Source organism: Python bivittatus, unplaced genomic scaffold, assembly GCF_059951505.1.
Source record: "Python bivittatus isolate LINGU-HERP-01145 unplaced genomic scaffold, Pbiv_v1 ctg000190_np1212, whole genome shotgun sequence".
Classification (NCBI taxonomy): domain Eukaryota; kingdom Metazoa; phylum Chordata; class Lepidosauria; order Squamata; family Pythonidae; genus Python; species Python bivittatus.
Genome location: NW_028277042.1, coordinates 11,110,425 through 11,136,460, shown reverse-complemented (window position 1 = coordinate 11,136,460; position 26,036 = coordinate 11,110,425). Strand labels below are relative to the sequence as shown.

The window sequence follows — 26,036 nt, the reverse complement described above, 5'->3', positions numbered from 1 at the left end:
CATTATGCTTCATTAAAAAGTTAGGTCTCATTTTTCTTCGAGTTCTGGTAGTAAAATCTCCTCCAGGGTTCCCACAGGATAAAATGGGGGAAAGGTGAAGGACCAGAGTTTGATTCAATCCACTAAACTAAACTGCTGTTTATCTTGGATTGTCTCCAACAAATGCCAAGCCCTACCGGATTACGGTTAAGGGTAGCTTGGGTTATTTTCAAAGCCAGCTTCGTTTCCTTTGACAATTTTAATGCCTGCTTCCTTAAAAAGCCAAATCGATCATTATGTTATCTCTATCAAAGCTGGCTGCAGACATGGTTTTTGCACCGCCAAGCAGTCAACATTGGTGGAATTGGCTAGCGCGGAAAAGGACAGAAAATAATATTGGAAAGAAACGGCAGAGTCTCATGGCCAAAGAGGGTAAGCAGCACTGATATGCACAAACAGCAAGTGAATTCCATCCAGTGCTCTGTCAAATAACATAAAGCAAATACATTCAAGAAGATGATCCAAATTAGAAAAACAGTCACTTTCATGTTCACCCTGTTCATGCAAAAAGCAGGATCTGGGGAATGTTCTTTTTCAAGGGAAGGGGTACAGAAAAGGGGATTCTAAATCCTCTACCTCTACCCCCATCCTATATATACACCCACATTTCACTTGCTTCTGGCTTTCTGCTCCAACCATCTTTTTCCATTTCTACTTCCACTGACAGAATGAGGAACAGTGGGAAGAGTCTGGAGCATCTAACCATGGAGATTTAGAAACAGGCAAATTCAATGCAACTCTCAGACCCATGCTTTAGTCTTACAGTATCACTGTGCTTCATGTGAGAATTGGGAAAAAACAAGGAATAAACCTGACCTTTACTGGTTTATCCCTGAATAATTGCAACCTATCCCTTCTAATCTCCTTAAGGACCAACTTTAAAGATTTGCCTCATTATATTCCTTTGGGGAAAGCCTCCTCCCTCAAAGAGCTGTAAGAAATAACTTGGATTCCTATTTTAAAAGCAACAACAACCAGCGTTCTCTAGCACTACATGCCAATATGTTCAACTTGCCATAATATGTGACTGGGCACAGAAGAGAGTCTTGTCCCCCAAAGCTCGTTTTGGGGGACAAAGCTCTTGTCTGCTGAGTGCAACTGGCAATTCAAGTTTCCCTAACAATACACAAGTTATTAAATTTAAGTAACCAAAGACACACACATCTTCAATGTTTAAAACTCTCCAAGATTAAAAACCAAAGGTGCCCCCTTTACACACATATACCATTCCTCTTTATTCCTGCTCCCACTCCACCCCCCCCCCCCATTTCCACTTGTTCTGCTTTCCAGGAATATTTGCATTATAAGTTATTTCTCTGAAGCGCCTCACAGAGGTTCTGGTTGGCATCTGCCTCCTCAGTCATTTCCTCTACTGTTTCCCATTCCCCAGACCTGCTGGATTTTTTAATAGCGTCTACAACACTTTGCATATAGAGACCATCTTCAAAGGAAGCTGCCATTGCTACGGGTTTGGGATCCCAGGTTCGCTGGTCTTCCTGGTCCTGGAAGGAAAGACGGAGTGCTTGCACCAGGTAGACCACCCCTTTGAGGTACAGACGAGGGATGTCTTTGAATTCTTTGTCTGAAAGCTCTGCATGGATATTCAGAGAGTCCTTAAGTAACAACTCTTCCTGGGGAGCTGTGTTCTTCTGGCCATACAAGTCCATCCCACGAGCAATAAGACGGCCAGCTGACCCCACAATCATGACCTCATGAACAAAGGAACCAGGCATGTTGAAGTTGAGAGTCACTGTGCTACAGATGCCTCCTGTCATCAGCATCTGGAAGAAGCAAAAATCATCACTGGTGACATGGCGGATGCCATTGATGGCCGAGTTCTGCTTGACAAAAGTTTTCAGCAGCCCATGGACCTTCTCAGCCTTTTGGCTTGTAAGATGGGTGAGAAGGTCTATGATATAAGTCCCCATCGTGTGCAGCCCACCTCCACCCATTAGCTCATCACAAATCCAGTTGTACTTCTGACTGAGGAGGCTTCCCCAATACACACGCACGTCACAGACCAGGATATTGCCGACATACTGTTCATCAAGTAACTGCTTCATTCTGACAAAAGCTGGTAGAAAGCGCAGAGCATTGCCCACAATGCTCATAAGTTTGGGGTAATATCTAGCAGCTGTGACCATCCTAAAAGCATCCAGAGAGGTAGCAGCTTTCTCACAGATTACATTCTTTCCAATTCCTGCAAACAAAGGACAGCATTTTATTTCAGATGTCAACAGGAGTCTGTTTCTTCAACACCCAAACAATCACAAAAATGAAGCCTTCAAAAGCAGAGTGGTTGCAAGTAGCCAATTTCCGGCTGATAATTAAACTCCATAGGCAGGTGAAAACAAAATAATTAGTCTACGATTTCTTCTTCATAGGTATGCAGAGAAGAAAGCAAATCAATGGGATTCTTCTATATAAAGCTAGCAATAAGTATCTCTCAGTGATATTTTCACAAAAGGGAAAGATGGAGGGGAAGGTATATTCTGCATGCTGATGTAACGTTCAGTGTACTGAATTCCTGGTTATTCCTGATTAATAGCTAAAAGAAAGTACAAAAAACCAAATCAAATTCTTATATATACAAAATACAAAGGAGTTTAGGGAGAAAATCAGACTACCTGCTAAAACAGCAACGTTGGCCTATTAATTAAGACCTCATAGTTGGGCATTAAATCTCTAAACTTAAACAACTCGGAGATGAATAAACTTTTCAGCCATGTGTTCCTCTTCCACCCCCATATAAACATCTAAAAATATGAATGCATTACAAGCAATTTGTTGAAACGCAATTTTAGCTAAGGTTTTTTATGTTTAAAAAATAAATAAGATTTGCTGGATTCCAAGGGCCTTTGAGATTAGTCTAAGTCTCTTGGGGCATCCATGTTCGAATGTTCACACTACTAGTATCAAAATGGGGGGGGAAACCCTCATATTCCTATACTTATTAATCTGTATCAAATTATCAGAATTGCAATTTTAGGCAGATACTTTTAGAAAAAGTTTGCTTGTCAGATTATCCAACTTGGATCTGTTTTCTGGCTAAAATCCAATGTTTCCTTTCTGCTATTAATTAGGTTCATTCTTATCCCAATTAGAATATTTTTGGACTCATGTTTCCTATTACTCTATTTGTTTTCATTTCACATTCTGCTATATTCTATTTTTTTTTTTTTTTGGCTGCCTGCAAGGATTATCATGCTTCTATACTATTCCTGTTTTTTCCCCACTAAATAGACTGCAAGATAAGATACATTCTAATAGGTGCTTACATTTCATTTATGTTTTTTCTGTATTCCTTTTGACATCTTTTTAGTACTTAGCTATTCCTAAACTGGTTGTGCTGATTCAGTAGGAAGCCACTGTATCAGCTATTTTTAGCAATTCATCCATGAAAAATTAACTTGTCTGCTTGTTTTCATAATACGTGTTATAGCAATGAGATGGATTGATAAGAAATGCAGCCATTAAGACTTCGTTTTTTCAGGATATCTGAAAACAATTCTTCTATTGTTTAAGGATTAAGATGCTGTTGAAGTCTTTGTAGATATTCAGTGGTCAGCAAAGTCACAGAAACATGCTGGTTTATTTATAATTTTGTCCTTTAGAAGTTCTCAGAAAATGTAAAGTTAATTCAGTCATACATAGAAGACACTTCTTTTAACTTCTGCAAAAAAACATTTTTGTTCTGAAGGCCTGGGATGTTATTTCAACTTGATTTAAGAGGAATATAAATTCTTAAGTAATTTTCCTGCTTATAGTCCTCCTGAAATGTATAATCTTTGTATACACATAGCCAAGCAATTATTCTGGGTATTCCTTTGTCAGTATAACTATTTTTTGCTATGTTGCACAGGAAAAGACTGTAGATGTCAATATTGTTACTGAAACTTAAAAAAGAAAACAAAATTTCCCCTTGTATCAAGCCTCATCAAAACAAATACATACAGTAAATACAGGTAGTTCCTGTTTAGTGACTGGCTTATACAGCGACCATTTGCAGTTACAACGGAGATGAAAAAGTAACTTTGAAACCAATCCTCACATTTACAACCTTTGCAGGTCTGTAAAGTAAAGGAAAGCTGAAGTAAGACCCTAAGCAATGGTGGTTTCACTTAGCTACCCTTCACTTAATGACTGAGTTGCCAGTCCCAATTGTGGTTGCTAAATAAGGACTACCTGTATTTTGGGTTTAAAGAAAGTAAGATAGTATTAACTCTGGCTGTCTGTCAAAAATGTGTGGTATTTGCTATGCAAATCCACCCTAAGAAAAGCAAATATGTTTATCAGAAAATTGTACCTGTAAAAGCAGAACAAAAACTTGGAGTCAATCCTGGTTTTGTTTATGACAGACTGAAATGAAACGTATCTGGGCACAAGCAATTCCCCTATAGCCTAATAATTTACAGGAACCCCTCATCATATGTGAATCTGAGTCTCTGCAGGAAATGTTTTATGTATTAATTTTCTCCGTTTGTTCTCCACAGTCTATGTATCTCAAGGGCATGTGGTGTGGTGATCACTTTTTTTCCCATGGGAGATTCACATAGTCTGATCTTTTTGGAGTAACAACAGTCCCCCAAGTTTGTGGTTAGAAACAAACATCATGCCTTTACTTTATCAACTGGAAATTCACTAGCCATGAGGGTTTTTGACAACAGAATTCCCAGTTCTCTGATACAAATTGTTCCAAAATGAAACGTTCAATTTTCTGCTATTAATTACTCAGCAACTGTGACCATCTTCCAGTTGAAGAGAGAGAATATTGAATCCTATACCCAAAACTTGCTATAGGAAAAACACAATACCTAGAGCCTTCACAGCAATTTGTCGCGTTAGCGGTGGGGGAATGTTGATGCAAACCAGATCCACATCCTGGTGCAGCAAGACATCATCTGTCCGACTTGTGTAGAAGGAAATGTCCATTTCCTCGGCTAGCTGTTTGGCTTCCTCTTCAGTCTTCCCCCACAGTGCCTCAATAGAGAAGCCTTCTGCCCTCAGCAAAGGGACCAACACACGGGCTGAGCTCCCGGTCCCAAATACCCCAACGCCAGGAAGCATTTTCATTTTGTGTTCTTTTCACACTTCAATCCCCCAGAGCAAAGCTCCCAAATAGTAGCTAATCCCTTCAGCATCTTGTTTCATCCATAGTATCTAAAAGAGAGGGGGAAAAATGGATCATTCACAAAATGCATGTTTGATTTGCTAGTTTTCTATTTAACGTAAGGGTAGTTATTCAGCATCCAATTTTGATGAAGCTTCTCAGTCTGACTGCCTTTCTGTGTACCTTTAAATTTTAATCCTGCCCACATGCAATATGTACTACAAACATTTCCTTTAATTAATGTACATATGCATTGTATATTGTGAGTGAGATAATTAGCACAAAGGCTATAATCCTGCCTGTATAGATCTGTTCCATTTCAGATTTTTACCATCTCTTCTGGACCCAAAGATAGCAAAGAGAGGTGGAGCTGTGTGTCATCGCTGCATTAATGACATCTCAACCCACCCTGCCAAAGCCCTTCTCCCAGCAGAGCTTCATGTCGATATGAACAACATGGGGAATGTGGAAGAACCCATGCATTGGCTAGTAACGACCCTGGGGCTAAAAACCGATCCCTTCCACAAATTAAACTGCTTTCTAAATTCTGTTCTCTAAAAAAGATTGCAGTCACTGCCCTAGCCAATTCCATGGTCCAGTCTAGACAGACCGGACCGGCCTAGAATTCCACAGCCAAGAAGATAGCCAAGAGGAGTAGAGGACCACATGCTCTCTGTCCATCCGTCCGTTATATATCTGTGACCAAAACAATCAGAGAAGTTTTGTGATAAAAATTCTGCTCAGAAGCCAGACTGGAGTGGATCGAAATCATGATCACCGTTTCAGACTGAATCTGTCAGAACACAAAGCCTTTACAGCCCTGTGCTTTAAAACGGAGTATTTGAAATGGGTTTGGCTTATTCCAAGGTGCCTTGGGCAGCAACCCCTGCAAAAACCAGCGGGATCTTTGGGGTCCCTGCCACCCACTGGGTGTTTTGCATCAAGGGGACCCGAAGAAGCAGCAGATGGGTGGCTCCGAAGCTCATCGAGACACACAAAGGCTGTAGCTCAAAGGCACGTCCTGCTTTGGTGTAAGATGGATCCCTGACCTATAAATCATTGCATCCACCCACAGACACGCCCGTGTTAGATGCGTACGTTGAAAGAGAGGGGCATAAAAATGCACACCCACCCACGTATGACCAAATACACGTGTACACACAGAACTCTAGATAGGTATTATCTATACAAATACTCACACAGTCTATACGTAGGCATATGTAGATACAGAGGAAGAGGGGCATACACATGACACGTATACACGCACACATACGTGCACACATACACGCGGCCACCTGCAAACGACCCCGCCCCCTCCCCACTTCTCCCCCTCCCCCACACCCACCTCGCGTCTGTCGGCACCCTGTTTCCTCCCCTCCCCACATGGGACTCGACCGGCGACCGAGAGGGAGCGAAGGAGGGCCGCGGCGCCTCGCCCGACCTCGCGCTGGCTCGCTCCCGACGCCGGAGGCGCGCGCGCGCACCTCCGTCTCGCGAGCGGCGCGCCCGACTGGCGACCTCCCCCCGCCCCGGGAAGGCGGAGCGCTTTGCGCGTGCGCCGACGCGCGGGGCGGGTCAGAGGAAAGGCCGTTGGTTCGCGCGTGCTCGCGCTCTCTCTCTCTTAAAGGCGCCGCCGATCTTTTCCTCCGTCGTTAGGACGAAGTCAAATCAGGCAGCGCGGCCCTAACTAAGCACCTTGGGACGCCTAATGCAAAGGTGGGTCGGTGTGGTGCGTTATGCCTTCATGTCCGTAGCTCGCTGTCGTCTATGCCTTTCCACTGGTTTTGCATAGCGTGGCTTTAAAAAAAAAAAAAGTGTGGAAGGTACCATGCAAAATACACGGGAGAGAAGGAAAAAATAGTAGTACTGCAGCGGCTGCCATGTTGGATGCTGACAACTTTGCTTTGACCCCGGCAATGGACTTTTATAGTAAAAGTATTATAAAATGGATAAGTCTTAGTTAAAATAAGCCGTGGCTTACCGTGGTGCATGGACAACCCAAGCGGCTACTCAGCTTTTAGGTCACATTTCCCTGCCACCTTTTATCTGGAAGCCCAAGCGGGTGTCCATGGATAATAGCTCTTGGCTAATACCCGCCCAAGCAAACGACCAGGAAGTCTTTTAGCTCTGCAGGCCCTTCAGCTTTTCCAATGGTGCGCTCACTGCCACTGTAACTAAGTCCATTGGTTGCCTCTTCTTCTCTTTCCTTCCACCTTTCCCAGCGTTATGAGCTTCTCTGGAGAGTTAGGTCTTCGCATAATGTGTCCCAAGTAGGATAAATTTGAGCCTAGTTATTTGTGCCTCTAGTGAGAAGTCAGATTGATTTTTTTCAATGATCCATCGATTTGTTTTCTCGGCTGCCCATGGTATCCTCTGGAGTATTCTCCAACACCAAAGTTCAAAGGTGTCAATAGTCCTTCTATCCTGCTTCTTATCCTACTTCTTCATCCTAGATTAGGTAATTCTTACCTTGGCTTCTTCTCCGTCCAGGTCAAGGGTTGTAACAAAGGCCCATTTGGATGGACAGGGCAGCATCAGAAACCTCTTCGCCCGACCGAGACCTATCCCCCGATCGCGTCCCCTCACCAAAATGTTGGAAATGGAGAAGTCGGCTGCCTTCGCCATATTCCTATACTGTAGCTTCTGTTTTCAACCTGCTTGAAGACTTGCTTCAAGTGCGTCTTCTCATCATAGAAGGTACTATTCTGATTTACATGTCACACCCACCTTTAGATCTTGTTATAAACTTCATTTAAATATTGCAGAAGGCAACATTAGTTGCTTTAACTGAAGGAGCAGTCAAGACAATGGGCGACGGGGAGATGTACCAGCCTACAACAATATTGTGCTATTGACTTCTATCCACACCTTCAAAATGCTTTACAGGGCTGTTGTGAGGATATAAAATGAAAAGGAAGGAGTATGAGATTTGCCTCCTGCTCCTGAATCTACTGCTGCAGAAAGGATAGATCAACATGCAACACCTTTATTTATTGTGACCTTTATTTATTTTTTGTTGCTTTAATACCATCACTCTCTTCTCGGTGTCCAATGCACTGTTAGAGAATGTATTAATTGGTTTTTTTTAGCATGCCCAGAAAATAACTAGCCTTCAAAGTATTTGGACCCCAAAAAAGGAAGATGGAGAATCCCATCCAATACATTGTTTAAATAGGTATGGAGTGAGGGTTTCCATCTCCTGGCATCCATTTGGCTTCTCTGCTGAGTGCCCCAAACTGTATGCCATTCTTTCCTGTTAATGACATCCTTAGTCGTGCTTGGATGCAAAACTGTACCACGTGCCACAGGTCTGGCACTCAGTGTAAAGGATTCTGCAAATACTTTGAAAAAAACGGGCTTGTCAAAGTAAAGCCCCTGATCCCATTAGCAGTGTGTTTCATATTAGGGCCAGTTTATACCTGAAATTATGGCAAATTAACTCCTTTCATAGAATTCACTTCCTCCCCAGGAGAATGCCACTTAGGAGTTAGTTTGTCTTTGAACTTATTTTCTCCCAGAGAGTTGAGAGGGGAACAGAGACAGCCTAGAGGGTAGACTCTAGCATCCCCCAGAATGTGCCCCTTAAGGATTTCAAAGCTTTAGGTGTTTCCTGAGCACACCTAAAGAGAAGGAGAAACACAGCCCAGTGATCATTCTTACTCATGCAATCCTGATAAAGAGGCAAAAAACTGCCGGAATGTTATCTGCCACAATTTCTGCAGTGAAGACAAATATCACATAGAGAAGGAAGATATACAATGAAGATCAAAAATGACAAGATGATCATGATGCTCAGTGGTTTATTGAGAACTCATGACTTGGTAATATATTGTAGCCATGGCATTAGGAAGAAGATTGTTCACCAAGGAATACTCCGACCCAACCAGTCCACGAAGGTCCCATTGTCCTCATCGCAAAGCATGGACAGCACGGTCATGATACCTTGGGTGCTCTCTTCCACAGATAAATCCGCCTGCCACAAAGAAAGATCTCCTAAGCCTGAGATCCTTACCGAAGGTTATTGGCTAAATGATATCCAATCTCTTCACCCTAAGGCTTCAGGTCCACGTCAGAGATGAAATTCCATGACACCTAAACTCATTGTAAATTGGATAGCCCCATAATGGTGAATCTAATTGTATGAATGTAGCCCCTATGATTAGGTGACCATGTAAATCCATACATTTGGGTGAATTGAGTAAATTCTGGTAATCTCAGGTCAGCACAGCCACTGAATCAGCCAATGGATGGGGCAACATCTGTCCCCAAGGTCTCCAACAATCCCATCACCTTCCATTTTTGTCCTTTTGGGTGTCCATATTTTGCTATTTCTATTATACCTAAAGCTCCACTGTGTAATTTTGCCTTAGGATGTAATTTACCCACTCTTCCTTGTAATTTGCTAATTATGTTTTCAGAATTAGCTTATTGTGATTTTCTACGCAATTGTGGTTTACAGAATAAACCATAATAAAGCAAACATAGTTTAGCATAATCTGTGTCCCTTGCTGTAAAATCTTGATGGCAATGAGAGGGATCGAATCTTGGCCAATCAAGACACAAAGACAAACTTTTCATTAGAAATAATGTTTTGAATGTAGGAAACTCTTAAGTATCCCTGACTGGCAGAGATTCCATGAAAGAAAGTTGGGAAGAGATTAGTCAGGTCATGCATATTTATGTGTGTGCACATATGAATGAGTTTTTCTTTTTCTTGGGTTAAAATACTTACCTCCCTTGTAGATGTTTTCACCCTGCCAGGATGGATGGCTATACACAGAATCCCGTGGGCTGAATACTCAAGTGACTGGCATTTGGTGATCATGTTTAAAGCAGCCTGTTGGCGACAAACAACCATGATGAGCAGGGAATGCATTAAAGACACAATAGAAGAAAGAATGATGATAAAGTGATCAAATATTAGGTACAATAGGGCCAGAGAAGTGGGAAGCGCCCCCAATCCCAATTTCCTCTAAGAAATGTCTTTATGTCTTGAGGTAATAGGAACTGCAAGGAAGCAGAAATGAAATATCAAGGTTGCAACAGCCATTCCAAAATCCACTTTGGTTATTTCCCAGAAAATGGGTAGGATGATAGCAACATGCTCACATCTCTGGCTAACAACAAAACATGTACTGTATCTCATTGATTATATTTTCTGGGGCCAGTCACTAATTCTCTTATATTTGGCTTTTGCATACCTCTATAGGAGGTGGAGGACTGGAAGGGCAGAAAAGCATTTTCAACCTCTGTCAAAGCCTTCAGCCTGCCCCAAACTATTTAGGACGTCTATATTTGGGATCACGCTAGTTTGCCACTTCACCTTTACACTCTCTGACAGGAGTCCCATCCAGGTGAAAATGTCTGCCACATTATTTCACCTTCACCCCACATTATTCCCATTACCTTACTGCAGCGGTAGGCAACTATTTTCAATGTTTCCCAACGGTCCATAAGTTCAATTGAGCCTAAGATGCTGGACATATTGATAATGGCTGCCTTGCTGGAGCTCATGCCTTTTATGGGACTTCTGTGGGCGGCCTTCTTGAGCAGGGGCAGAAAGGCCTTTGAGAGGAAGGAAAAGAGAGAAATTGCTGCAGTTGTCCCTAGGAAAAGGATCTGTGCAATGGCAGGGACCAAAGCCAACCTCAGTCATCAGAGGGGTCTTCCATTCACTTCAGCTGATTTCCTTGAAGATTGTCACACTGTCATCCAGGCCCTTGACCACTCCCTACAAAACTGTTGCAAGGCAGATTGCTTTTAAGATGCTTTGAAGACTTCAGTTAATGCAATGTCTGATACCCAGATGACTTTAAAATGGCATTTTCTACCAGCTGCAACTTCTTGATACCCCTCAGGGCAGCCTCAAGTTAAGAGCATTACAGTAATTCATTCAAAAGGTGACTGGAGCATGAGTGATTGTGAGCAGAGCCCTCCAGTCCTAGAACGGGTGCAACTGGTGCACAACACAATGTTGTGCAAGGCCCTCCTGGCCATGGCAGCCACCTGCTCTGACATGACAGGATCATTTAATTTGCCAGAGGCAGAGACATAAACCTGGGTATCATCAGCATACAGATGATATTCCATCCTACGGTAATGGATAACCTCACCCAACAGCTGTATTTATGTATATCTCTGTGCTGCCTCATCCAGTGACTCTGAACAGGTCCACCACAATAAAGACATAAATGCATCATGTGTTAACGTACAAAATGGGGTATACGGTTTTACAAGATGTTGCGTCTATCATCTTTTTGGACCTTGTCTAACTTGATGGAATATGTCTGATTTCAGCCACATGGTGCCTTACAAACAGGTGACAGCAATTTCAGGGAGGTTCTGACCCAACACCTTCCAAAATATGAGAGAGAAAAACCCCAACACTCCCAATCTTTCAACCTGATAACAAATCAGCTTACAATTTCTTAGATTCAGCATTTTATCCTTCTCTGTTTAATTACGTTGAACAGAATTGTTCAGAATTGTTCAGCATTTTAATATAATTAGTAAAATAAGCTGTTTTGTTTTCAAAGTTATTTCCACAAAGTTAAATTAATATAAACAAACCTGACTCATTTGCAGGGGCCCAATAGTATTGACGGAATACACCTTCATCATATCCTTGGCATTTTCATTTTCTAGATCGTTGCCCAATACAATACCAGCATTGTTGATAAGGATGGACAGCCCACCTTCTCCAACATGCTTCTCTACTTCTTTCACAGCTGCCTGGATGGTCTCAAGTTTAGTGACATCTGAGGAAAATAACATTATTGAAATATCAGCCATGTGCTGTTTCAAAATTGCTAGAGAAGAATTCCTGGAACCAGAGAAGATCTGTGTGTCTATTCATGCAATTAACCACCTTCTGGAAGGGCAACTAGACAGCGGAGAGACTGGACTCCAATAAGGGATGAGAGTTTCAACAGCAGCACAGGAAGGCACTGCCTAAAAACAACTTTAAGATCACAGCGATTTGACCCAGTCACTCAGCTCTAAACCGAATTCTACGTAAATGTGGCTAAAATCAGTTTTAAAAGTTTTGCTCTCTGTGAAATTGCAGCAAGCTTGATACAGACTTTCTTTGTACATTATATGCAAATCATGGCTTTATAAGCAAGACCTATTGAATAATCCCACAATTCTTCGCAAGCCAAACTGACATATATAGAGATATACATGATATATTTCTGAAATATATATGAGCCTAGATCCCGTAGGCATAACATATTCTGCTAACTGGCAAACTCCATAATGGAATCACTCAACACACTGAACCAACCAATGACTCTGAAGGTTGGGTTAGTTCCAAGAATGACTTGTTGCTGGACACTCTGAGCATTTGTGTAGAACAAAACGTGTCCTCTTTATACATGACCCTTGCAACTTACCTAATTGCAATATAGCCAGATTCTGATGGTTGCATGCCAATTCTTTTAGCACCTGGAGAAGAAAAAGTTCATAGTTTTATTTTTCCCTGAATTAAAACTTGCAGTTGTATACAAGAAATAGGTGACAGGTTGATCAAGAGTCCAAGGAGGACAATATCAAAAGGAAGATGAAGCAGGAAAGGAAGATCATTTTTTTCCTCATTAGATGGTATCTGTGTAATATTATTGACCCAAACAAACAAATCTTAATAAACCACATTCAGACTAAATGCAAAATCGGAACCCAGTCAGTATGCCCTAATCCAGTCAGCCAGCGCTCTCCATACCCCTCTACTGCTTCAAAGCTTTGAACTGGAAAAATCAGGAATCAAACCCTTTGCTGCTCAGGACACCGTTTTGTCAAATCTTCCTTTGCTGGGCTTGCTGTGGGCTAAGAGAGCCAATTAGCATATGAAGCGTCTGCTTTCCACATAGCTACTGCAACCTGTCAAACACACTGCATGGCTCTGGACAGGGACCCCAAGTCCTACAAGCCCCAAAGTGGCACACTGGGAATTCTGAATGCAGGTTATCATCTAGTCTTGAAGAATAGTTGCCATGCTTTATGTGGCCAATCAGAAACCACTCTTTTAGCAGGAAGCAATGCAGCCCCTCACATGTGTTTTCTGGCAATGCGACACATGAAGTGGTGTCTGGGCAGGGTGGAAGCAAGGAGGGTTTGCAAGGCCACCTCGTCATGGAGAGATGCAGTGAGCTGTGTTGACGCAAACTGATGTTTCTTTCCAATTAAACTATTGTTTAATCTTTGGTATGCAATATGCATAGCATTGCTTGTTTTAAAAAGTGTGGTTATATGTATCAACCAAAATATACCAAACTGTATATTTTGTATAGTAAAAATAATACCTCAGTAATTATTCAGTCCTATAGATATATATTTGGGATGGGATGGGATGGGATGGGATGGGATGGGAAGGGAAGGGAAGGGAAGGGAAGGGAAGGGAAGGGAAGGGAAGGGAAGGGAAGGGAAGGGAAGGGAAGGGAAGGGAAGGGAAGGGAAGGGAAGGGAAGGGATCCCTATAATATTGATACAGATCGAGCTCAATCCATGCTTGACATGAGAGGGAAGAGTGAGAGGGATGGAGGGATGGACATGGGTCAAAACATCCCAAGAGGCTTAAAATGCAACCTTGAGGTTGGTGCTTTGATTTTAGCATTCTAGCTTCTCACAGAATTTTAAAATTAAAGAACCTTTTAAAAAATTAAGTAAGGGTTAACTAAATTAAGTATTATCCCTGGCATCATGTTAGATGCCCAGAACTTTGCTTTGATCCAGACAACTGAATCTTATACTATAAGTCAGAATTAAAATAAGCCATAGCTTACTGTTGTCCATGAACGCAGCTGCTGCTCAGCCACTGGGTCAAATTTCCCTGCCGCATTTTATATAGAAGCCTAAACGGGTGTCCATGGGAGTCCACGCCACCATCCTGCTACTTTAAGTGATGCTCACCTTGGTTTCTTCTCCCTCCAGATCAAGGGTTGTAGCAAAGACCCACTTCGGTGGACATGGCAGCATCAGAAACCTCTTCACCAGACCAAGACCAATCCCCCGATCAGATCCTGTCACCAGGACACTGAAAACGGAGAAATCAACTGACTTTGACATCTCTTCGGGAGCTGCAGCTTCTGCTTCCAGCCTACTCGAACACCTGCTTCAAATGCCTTTTCTCAACACAGGAAGCACAATTATGGGGATCACACCACACCCACCTTAAGATCTTCTGATAAACTTCAAAAATAAAATTCCCTGAGTCAGAGTAGTAATGCAAGAAGATAAACTGAAATTATTTCCGGATGACATTTTAGTTACAACTACTAATCTAAAGATTCTTTAATATCATCAGTGGAGCCTATACAGCTACTGCACACGGTCTTTAGCAGGGTAGTACTATAGTTTAATAAAGAGAAATCCCAAATGCTGACATGGAACTTGGCAGAGGAAGAAAAGCAATATTTGTATCAAATAACAAGCTTCAATACTACCATAGAGAAGGTCAAATATGTGAGAATTTATCTGACAAAACATAATGACTTAATGAAAAACAACTATTTACCAACCAAAATTATGACAGCAAGGATTTCTAGATGGAAAAACTCATCTTGGTTGGGAAGAATTGTAGCCATTGAAATGAACATTCTACCAAGACTCAACGTTCTTTTTCAGGTTAGTTCACTACATATTGAAAATAAGGTATCAGGTCACTGGTCTAAAGAACTACCTAATTATATATGGTCCAATAGGAGCAGTTGCTGGTAAGCGCGAAAAAAAAAACACACCCGTGCGCGCCCGAAAAGGGCGCGAAGCAACGGAAGCCCCGCCTCCTGCGCTCGCCAGCTGGGCTCTGCTCTAGGAAGGAGGCTCTGGCAAACCACTTCCGAAACACCTTGCCTTGAAAACTGCAAGGACTCGTCCAAGCAGTCACTGCAGAGTCGGTAACGACTGAGCGCAGATTAAAAAAAAAACAAAACACCAAGGATTAAATTCAAGATTTTGCAGGATCCAAGAGCCAATAGGACTAAGGGCTCTGAATTTTAAACTGTACTCCCATGCTAGTTGTTTTACCTGGATTTCAGGATCGATTATATTTCCTTATCGTTCAGTTACCTCTGTGGAAGGAGAGGGACTTCCAGATGGTTTAAATAGATATCTGTGGGTTGAGTGATACAAACGGAAATAAAGAATTTAAAAGACAGCATGCATTAATAAGTTAGATTTTGAATATTTGGGACATATACAGGAAAAGAATAAGCCCAGCTTTAACTCTGGGCAGAATTTTTATGTTTACTTCACAATAGTTGGTCAAGTTATGCTTTAATCTCCAAAATAACTTCATCTTTAAAAAGTAAATTGACGTAGAATTAAATTCTAGCACTCAATACTTTTTGAACAATAATTTATTATACAAAGTTGTTCCATATTTTATTTTTTTATGTTTAGAGTGTATATTTCAACTTCATAGATTAGATTCCTAGTGTTGACTTATTTTATTCTAAACTATAACTCTAGTCAGTGATTTATACTGTCTTAACCATGTATTTTCTAGTTTTAAGCTGAATAGTAACTTTTAAACTCTGTTAAAAAGTGAAATTTGGAAAACTAACCTCTACAACATTTTAGGTCCCGTGTTTACTTACTTGTACTTTACTAATTGTATTCTTTGTACAGATCTTTCATTTTTCATGGTTTATCTTCTTTTCTAAAAAGCTTGATAAAAAGTTAGTTTAAAAATAGATCTTCGGAAGAACCTCAATGGCATGTTACAGGTGACACCATTGCTTGCTTTAACTAAAGGAGCAGTCAAGATAATCCTCAATGAAAACATACCATCTTCTTTGTCTGATTCATCTCCACTTGCAGCTATAGTATAAGGGGCTGTTGTAAAGCTGTCCAAAGAAAGGGGGAGGATAAGAGGAGATTGTCCTACTGCTCCTGAATGTACCACTGGAGAAAGGATAGGTAAACATGCATTTATTGTGGCTTTTCTTTCTCTTGTATGGCTTATATCATCAGTTTCCTCATGGAGTTGAAGACACCATTCAGGACTGTATGGGTTTTGTAGCATGCCCAGAAAATTACTAGCGAGTAATTCAAGCCCCCACCACATCTTTCAACTTGCTTCAAAAGAAGCGTAAAATTTCTGGTTACCTGTTTATAGCATTATTGTCCTGCTGTATATAGTTAGTGTGGACTTAATTGTTCAGTATTTTAATTTTATTTAATAAAGTAAGCTACTTTGATCAGCGACATCTGAAGAACAACATTATTTAAAGAACAGCAACGCACTGTTTCAGCATGTTTCAATGTCTTGGGACAGCAGATCTTTGGGTCCATCCGTGCAACTAATCACCTTCTCAGGAGCAACTGGACAGCTTCCAGGCCCAGAGGTTGAGACCCACGACTCCAGACACAGGATGAGAGCATCAGCAGCAGCACAGGAAGCAACGGCCTAGAAACAGGAACTTTGAGATCATCAGCAAAGAGTGACCCAGATAGTCTTTTAAAAATTTGGCTCCAAGGGGGCTAAAATAAAGTCAGTTGGATCAGTTGGGTTATTTGTGAAATGAAACCCAGCTGAGACATAGACTGTCGTTACACATCATATACAACTCATAGCTTTATACCCAAAACCAACTGAATAAACCCACAACTGACTACTTATCCAATATCCTCGTCCAAACTATCACATCGAGATACACATCATGTCCTGACATAAAGTTTGCCTCCCCAAATAACCTGAGTCTACCCTATCAGGGCTGCCACGAGACTTCATGAATTTTCTCTATCTTGTCCCTGACACCGCCTTCTCATCCATATTTTGTATCCCAGAGCTCTATAGCTGTAACATAAGCTGCTAATTTACAAACCACATAACTGGTGTCACTGAAATACTAGCCAAACCCCAAACCCATAGTGAACCCACCCAGTGACTCTGCAGGTCATGTTAGTTCCAAGAATGGCTTGCGGGTGGATACTCAGTATTTCTGCAGTGCAAAAGCTCCTATCTGCACATGGCCCTTGAAACATACCTGACTGCAACGCCACCAGATTCAGAGGTTTGCATGCCAACTCTTTTACCTCCTAGAGGAGGAAAACAACATAGTTTTTCTCCAAATTAAATCTTACAGTAATATATCAGAAATACATTGAACTGAATCCGAACGAGGACAACAGCAAAAGACAGTCTGAGCAGGAAATTTATGCAATTTTTTTTTCATTACACAGTAGCTTTACCATATTACCAGCCAAACATTAACAAACCACATTAAGGCTTAACGCAACATGTCATTACGACTAAGTGCAAACAGCTGCCCCCCCCCCAAGAAGCTGTCCACACCCCAGCTGCTTCCCAACTTTTTAATAGGGGAGACCTGGATGAAATCCAGCGCTACAGGGGACAATCTGCCCAGCATTGCTGTTTGTTGCCTGCTAAGATAGCTAATTAACCTATGAGGCCATCAGGTGTCAGCCTTGCGAGGTAGTCTAGACAAGAAGCACAGAAGAACTAGCTCTACTTTATTATAAGGTTACATTAACAGAATCTTTCAGGTCCGAAAGTACATTTCTCCCCCGTCACCTTTGCAGCCCAAGAAACTAGGGAGGGTCCCCTCTGAGACATTTGCCATGTCCCTGTTACTTCCAAGGGCTCAGCTGCCTCTTATCCGACCGTTGCCCTAGCTGTGGCTCTTCCCCATCTCCCAAGGCCATTCCCATATACCATTACATCATGTGATGGGTTGGGTTTTGACACAGCTATCTGTCTGTCTGTCTGTCTGTCTGTCTGTCCGTCCGTCCGTCCATCCATCCATCCATCCATCCATCCATCCATCCATCCAATCTAGAAACGATGTGTAACGGCTCAGCACAGGAGTCCCTAAGTCCTTTCCGCCAGTAGGCGCTTTTGGAATTCTGAGTGAGTATTCTGGGCTGCCTTATAAAATAGTTGCCAGTCACAAAACCTCCCTTTATCAGGAAGCAAATCCATCCATTCACATTTTGGCTTCTAGGAATGCAGTGCCTGAAGCAGAGTGTGGATGGGGTGGAAGCAAGATGGCTTGCAGGGATACAGAATCCCAGAGAGGGATAGTGAGTTGTGTACACGAACATTAGATGTAGGGTTATTTTAATTTTAATTTCCATTCATCGTGCATTATGCTTTAATGTCTTGGGTGTACTAGTGCTTATTCCTTTCCTCTGCCTTGCATTGCATCGCTTTTTTAAAAATGGTGAAGAATCAAAGCCAAATTATACTAAACAGAATAAAAATAACAATAATACCACAATGAATATGCAGTCAAAAAGAAATTTCAGTGGCACTCTCGTTCCATCTCATCTAGAGATGCCGGTTTTGTAGGAATATGGCTGTGGGGCAGAGGGAGGGAAGGGATCTTGGGCTCTGCAGCTGAGCGCGAGTCCCTTTATCGAGCCCTTATTTCGGCCAAGCTATGGATTGGCTAGACAAAGGCTGGGACCGTTTCACCCGGTGCAAAGAGCCCAAATGACACACAAGTGGGGAAATTGCAACCTGTTTATTCTGTACAGCAATAAAGAGGCACTCTCGGGACCCAAGTCACAAATCGAGAGCCCCAATGTATAAATTAGCATAGCCTTTATAAATGTCTAAAAACAAAAGCACATAATCGTCTGATACCCTCATATCTAAAACTATGTGTTAGAATGGGAAGAAGAATGCTGAGACAAGCGAAGGGAACTGGACCCACTTCAGAAGAACACTTAGAAACGTTTGTCCGTTTGGGCCAGAATTGCCCCAAGAGCCTGCAAGAAAATAGTACTAGGAAATAAACTGATTTTTCAAAAGAAACCAGCATCAAGGTGTTCTATATTTTGGGATGGAGCTATTTATCATGGGTTATAGAGCCTCTGCAGATCTCTCCCATTTAGGGTTCTCACCATCTCCTTTGGATACAAAGTCAGGAAAGAGAATTAGAGGCATTGGTCATCAGCGCACGCAGCTCCCAAAAAAGACACTTGGAAAGACAGCAATAGAGACAGGTCCTTACCAGTTGGGCAGCACCACAGAGGATTTCTTGATGATATTCTGCTAATTTGCAGAGCAGCTACCCAACAAAGCAGCAGGAAAGTCACCAATTTACTGAGCCAGAAGTGTCAAGGCTAACACTGAGCCATGGTCAAGTGGATGCTCTTCATTTTCTACAGGAAAGATCGGAAGAATTCACCTCCTCCCCAGGAGAACGCCACTTAGGATTTAGTTGGTCTTAGAACCAGTCTTCCCCTGGAGAATTGAGAGGGTAAGACAGATAGCCTAGAGCAAGGTTGCCCAAACTGTGAGGTGACCTCCCTTGGGGAAGTGCAGACAGAGTCCAGGGGAGGTGTGAGGAACCTTTTAGTTGTACATGGTTACAATAAATCCACCTTCCCCAGAGTTTCCTTGTATTGTTTTCATTGCTCATTTGTGTTCATTTTGGTGTTTGGATTTGTAGGGGAGGTGTGTATATTAAGATTAGACTAAAGGGAAGTGTGATCACAAAAAGTTTAGGAACGTGCCTTTAAGGATTTCAAAGCTGGATCCTGAGCACACCCAAAGAGTAGGAGAAAGACAGCCCAGTGATTGTTCTTACTCCTGCAGTCCTGATAAAGAGGCAGAAACCTGCCGGGATGTTTTCTGCCACAATCTCTGCAGTGAAGACAAATATCACAAAGAGAAGGAAGGCATAGAATGAAGATCACAAATGACAAGATGATCATGATGCTCAGTGCTTTATTGAGGATTCATGACTTGCTAATATGTTGTAGCCATGGCATTAGAAAGAAGATTGTTCACCAAGGAATACACTGACCCAACCAGTCCACGAAGGTCCCGTTGTCCTCATCGCAAAGCATGGACAGCACGGTCACAATACCTTGGGTGCTCTCTTCCACAGATATATCCGCCTGCCACAAAGAAAGATCTCCTAAGCCTGAGATCCTTACCAAAGGTTATCGGCTAAATGATATCCAATCTCTTCACCCTAAGGCTTCAGGTCTATGTTAGAGGTGAAATTCCATGACATCAAACTCATTGTAAACTGGACAGCCCCATAATAGTGAATCTAAATGTATAAACATAGCCCCTATGATTAGGTGACCATGTAAATCCATACATTTGGGTGAATTGAGTAAATTCTGGTAATCTCAGGTCAGAACAACCACTGAATCAGCCAATGGATGGGGCAACATCTGTCCCCAAGGTCTCCGACAATCCCACCACCTTCCATTTTTGTCCTCTTGGCTATCCATATTTTGCTATTTCTACTATACCTAAAGCTTCACTGTGTAATTTTGCCTTAGGATGTAATTTACCCAATTCTCCTTGTAATTTGCCAATTATGTTTTCAGAATTAGTATATTGTGCTTTTCTAGCAATCAGAAAGAAAACATAGTTTATCATACTCGGTGTCCTTTGCTTTAAAATCTTGACGGCAATGAGAGGGATTGAATCTTGGCCAATCAAGACACAAGGATAAACTTCTCAGTAGAAATAATGTTCTGAATGTAGAAAATCTCTTAAGGATCTCTGAGTGGCAGAGACTGCATGAAAGAAAATTGGGAAGAGATTAGACAGATTTCCTTGAGAGAAAAATGGGAATGAAGGTGCGTTCAGCTTGCTTGGTTAAGTGGCCATTCTCCCTCATCTTTACATATAACATGACTTTTTAATTCAATCTGTGTGATTACCACTGTTTGCTTAACAGACATGGAACATTTATGTGTTTGCATTTGTATATTGTCCCAGTTATGAAGAGATTAAACAAAATGCTAAACACCCAAATAATTAGATACGTAAGCTTTCAGGGAGTTCATTGTCAGGCCATGCATATTTCTGTGTGTGCACATATGAATGAGTTTTTCTTTCTCTTGGGTTAAAATACTTACCTCCCTTTCAGACGTTTTCACTTGGCCAGGATGGATGGCTACACACAGAATCCCGTGGGCTGAATAGTCAAGTGACTGGCATTTGGTGAGCATGTTCAAAGCAGTCTGTTGGCGACAAACAACCATGATGAGCAGGGAATGCATTAAAGACACAATAGAAGAAAGAATGATGATAAAGTGATCAAATATTAGGTATAATAGGGCGAGAGAAGTGAGAAGCGCCCCCAATCCCAATTTCCTCTAAGAAATGTCTTTATGTCTTGAGGTAATAGGAACTGCAAGGAAGCAGAAATGAAATATCAAAGTTGCAACAACCATTCCAAAATCCACTTTGGTTAGTTCCCAGAAAATGCGGAGGATGATAACAATATGCTCACATCTTAGCTAACGAAGAAACATATACGCTATCTTATTTATTATATTTTCTGGGCCCAGTCACTAATCCTCTTATATTTGGCTTTTGCGCACCTCTAGAGGACATGGAGGACTGGAAGGCTGGATAAACCATTTTCAACCTCTGTCAAAGCCTTCAGCCCGCCGCAACATTTAGGACGTCTATATTTGGGATCGTGGTGGCCTGCCATTTCACCTTTACTATCTCTGATCGGAGTCCCCCCCAGGTGAAAATGTCTGCCACGCTATTTTTAGCAGGTTGCCCAAGCTGTCAAACTAAACTCCTATTAAATTGTTTTGGGGAGCATTTTCTCAGCATAGCATCCATGTCTCCCCAAGATTACAAATATTCTCACTGATATTGCTTTGTTTCTTTTCTCACAATGTCTTTTTGAGTTGTGTACAATGAATGCAAGCGATCTTCATGTATGTATGCAAAAATTAAAAAGCAACCGATTCAAGGTAGTTCCTTCTTAATTTCAGTCTTTACGTTAGAGCTAGATCTGCGTCCATTACATATGAGATACCTTCAAAAAGAAGAATCAGATCTGAATTTGGGCAGAGTTCTTGTGAAGAAGTGCTCTGGAACTTCAAGAGAAGCTTCCACACAAGAACGCTGGACATTCTATTTATAGAAAAGCAAAGCTGAGCAGGAGCAAACGCTCCCCGTTGTTTTGTGTTCCCAAACTCCCCTGCATCTCACCAGCAGGTAATAAATCTATGCATGAATCTATTGCAGATTTGGTTATGGACAGAGGCCATTAACCTTGAAAAGACCATTCCTCTCAGGCATCACTGTCTGTTTGCAGGCAGGCAATTTCTCTTACACCACACATTACTCCCGTTACCTTACTGCAGCGGTAGCCAACCATTTTTGATGTCTCATAACCATCCATAAGTTCGATTGAGCCTTTGATGCTGGAAATATTGATAATGGCTGCCTTGCTGGAGCTCATGCCTTTCTTGGGACTTCTCTGGGCCGCCTTCTTCAGCAGGGGCAGAAAGGCCTTTGAGAGGAAGGAAAAGAGAGAAAGGGCTGCAGTTAGGCCTAAGAAAAGGATTTGTGCAATGGCAGGGATCAAAAGCCAATCTCAGTTATCAGAAGGGTCTTCCATTAGCTTCAGCTGATTTCCTTGAAGACCGTCACACTGTCATCCAGACCCTTGACCACTCCCTACAAAGCTGTTGCAAGGCAGATTGCTTTTAAGATGCTTTGAAAACATCAGTTAATGCAAAGTCTGATACTCAGATGACTTTAAAATGGCATTTTCTACCAGCTGCAGCTTCTGGATGCCCCTCAAGGGCAGCCCCAAGTTGTGAGCATTACAGTCATTCATTCAAGGGATGACCAGAGCATGAGTGATTATGAGCAGAGCCTTCCAGTCCTAGAATGGGCGCAACTGGTGCACAACACAAAGTTGTGCAAAGGCCCTCCAGGCCATGACAGCCACCTACTCTTTGAGCAGGAGTTGTGAGTCCAGAAGAACCCCCAGATTGTGCACTGAGTCTGTTTATGGCAGTGCCACCCATCCAGAACCAAAGATGGTAAGCCCCTGGAACCCGCAGGCTCCAAAACCCAAAGTCACTCAGGATTGAGCCAAAGCCAGTTCTTCCCCATTCAGACCCCTACAGCCTCCAGATACCAGGACAGGATCATGACAGGATCACTTAATTTGCCAGAGGCAGAGACATAAACCTGGGTATCATCAGCATACTGATGAACCTCACCCCATGGCGATGAATAACCTCACCCAACAGCTGTATTTATGTATATCTGCGTGCTGCCTCATCCAATGAATCTGAACAGGTCCACCACAATGAAGACATAAATGCATCATGTGTTAACGTACAAAATGGGGTATAGGGCTAAGCCATGTTTCATCCCATACTGGAGTGCCCAAGCACTTAACCTCTTCTCGCCAGTTAACAACAACTGAAGCTACCTACAAAGGAAGGAGCAGAACCAATATAGGGCAGTGTCACTTATTTATTTATTTATTTATTTATTTATTTATTTACTAAATTTGTATGCCGCCCATCTCCCCCCCCCCATGGGTGACTCTGGGCGGCTCCCAATTAAAATTAAAAACCCCACCAACAATTGAAAATACCCCGTAAATAATTAAACTAAATTAATCCATTAAAAATCAAGTATAAAAAACAAATCCACAAGTACTAAAAACATTCAAGATGATGGGGGTGGTGGTCTTTGTCTTCCAACCTCATAAATGGTCCCAAAGTATGCCATGACTGGTGGCATTGAACACTGCAGTCAGATCAAGCAGGACAAGGAAGGGCACTCCCACATCAAGGTCCTGCTGCAGGACATTGACAACATGGCAGCATTGTTGATAAGAAGGGTCAGCCCACCTTCTCCAACAAACTTCTATACAACTTTCACAGCTGCCTGGATGCTCTCAACCAATGCAGTTCTCCATGCTGTGCTCAGTCTGAAAATTGACAAGGAATCCAGATACTCTATTTCCTCCAGGGCTCTCTGTAATTGCCCCCTACCATGTTCTCCACAACTTTCTGGATAAAAGAAAGATGGGAAATGGGCGCATAATTGCCAAACTATCCAGGTCAAGGGGAAGCCCCTTAAGGAAGGACTGCATTACCACCTCCTTTAAGAACAGTGGCATTCCTTCCATTCACCACTGCTATCACCAAGCTCCTGAATCCTCCCTGGAAACATGAATTCTCCAGGTGAGGCAAGACTGAAACCCACCACTGCTGGAGCTCTTCTCACAGAGAAGAACTGGGTTCATTTCCGCAGAGGTCATGGGTTAAAATGAATCCAAGGTGACTTTACAAAATCTTGCTCCTATCATCATTACGGATCTTGTCTATCTTGATAGAATACGTGTGATTTCAACCACATATTGCTTTACAAACAGGTGACGGCAGTTTGAGGAAGGTTCTGACCCAACGCCTTCCAAAATGAGAGAGAGAAAAACCCCAACATTCCCAATCTTTTAACCTGATCACAAATCAGCTTACATTTTCTATCATTAAGCATTTTATTCCTACTCTGCTTAATTACATTGAACTGAATTGTTCAGGGTTTTGATTTAATTAGTAAAATCAGCTGTTTTGCCTTGAAAGTTATTTCCAAAAAGTTAAATTAATATAAACAAACCTGACTCATTTGTAGAGGCCCAATAGTATTGACGGAATACACCTTCATCATATCCTTGGCATTTTCATTTTCTAGATCATTGAATGATCGAATGGCAGCATTGTTGATAAGAAGGGTCAGCCCACTTTCTCCAACACACTTCTGTACTTCTTTCACAGCTGCCTGGATGCTCTCAAGATCAGTGACATCTGAGGAAAATAACATTATTGAAATATCAGCCATGTGCTGTTTCAGAATCGCTACAGAAGAGTTCCTGGAACCAGAGAAGATCTGTGTGTCTATTCATGCAATCAACCACCTTCTAGAAGGGCAACCAGACAGCGGAGAGATTGGACTCCAATAAGGGATGAGAGTTCCAACAGCAGCACAGGAAGGCATGGCCTAAAAACAAGAACTTTAAGATCACAGCGATTTGACCCAGTCACTCAGCATTAAACAAAATTCCAGATGTGGCTAAAGTAAAGTCAGTTTTAAGAGGTTTGGTCTTTGTGGGATTGCAGACAAGCTGTGATACAGACTTTCTTTGCTCATTATATGCAAATCATGGCTTTATAAGCAAGACCTGTTGAATAATCCCACAATTGTTCACAAGCCAAACCAACATCTATAGAGATATACATGATATATTTCTGACATGCGTAAACTGATCTCCAGATTTTTGCAGCCTACATCTCATAGGCATAACGTATTCTGCTAGCTGGCAAATCCCATAATGGAGTCACTCAACTCACTAGGCATACCCAAAAAGAACTACACTGAACCCAGCCAATGACTCTGAAGGTTGGGTTAATTCCAAGAATGACTTGTAGCTGGACACTCTGAGCATTTGTGTAGTACAAAACGTGTCCTCTTTACACATGGCCCTTGCAACTTACCTAATTGCAATATAGCCAGATTCTGATGGTTGCATGCCAATTCTTTTAGCTCCTGGAGAAGAAAAAGTTCGTAGTTTTAATTTTTCCCTGAATTAAAACTTGCAGTTGTATACAAGAAACAGGTGACAGATTGATCAGGAGTCCAAAGAGGACAATATCAAAAGGAAGATGAAGCAGGAAAGGAAGATCATTTTTTTCCTCATTAGATGGTATCTGTGTAATATTATTGACCCAAACAAACAAATCTGAATAAACCACATTCAGACTAAATGCAAAATCGGAACCCAGTCAGTATGCCCTAATCCAGTCAGCCAGCGCTCTCCATACCCCTCTACTGCTTCAAAGCTTTGAACTGGAAAAATCAGGAATCAAACCCTTTGCTGCTCAGGACACCGTTTTGTCAAATCTTCCTTTGCTGGGCTTGCTGTGGGCTAAGAGAGCCAATTAGCATATGAAGCGTCTGCTTTCCACATAGCTACTGCAACCTGTCAAACACACTGCATGGCTCTGGACAGGGACCCCAAGTCCTACAAGCCCCAAAGTGGCACACTGGGAATTCTGAATGCAGGTTATAGTCTTGAAGAATAGTTGCCATGCTTTATGTGGCCAATCAGAAACCACTCTTTTAGCA

At 42.0% G+C, this 26,036-nt stretch overlaps 1 protein-coding gene and 1 long non-coding RNA gene across 2 annotated transcripts; one reads left to right on the top strand and one right to left on the bottom strand.

Annotated features, from left to right (window-relative positions):
• Nucleotides 1-1,340: 1,340 nt before the first annotated feature.
• GFOD2 (Gfo/Idh/MocA-like oxidoreductase domain containing 2) lies at nt 1,341-6,680 on the bottom strand. The gene is made up of 3 exons (XM_007434356.3): nt 6,495-6,680; nt 4,854-5,199; nt 1,341-2,239 (listed from the first exon to the last, which is right to left on the bottom strand). The coding sequence occupies exons 2-3, from the start codon at nt 5,110-5,112 to the stop codon at nt 1,341-1,343; spliced, it is 1,158 nt and encodes a 385-aa protein (XP_007434418.1). The 5' UTR covers nt 5,113-5,199; nt 6,495-6,680.
• A 49-nt stretch (nt 6,681-6,729) lies between these two features.
• LOC112541378 (uncharacterized) lies at nt 6,730-14,215 on the top strand. Its single transcript, XR_003085377.2, has 3 exons — nt 6,730-6,865; nt 7,640-7,846; nt 14,078-14,215. It is a non-coding gene; the product is annotated as an uncharacterized LOC112541378 (long non-coding RNA).
• The last annotated feature ends 11,821 nt before the right edge of the window (nt 14,216-26,036 follow it).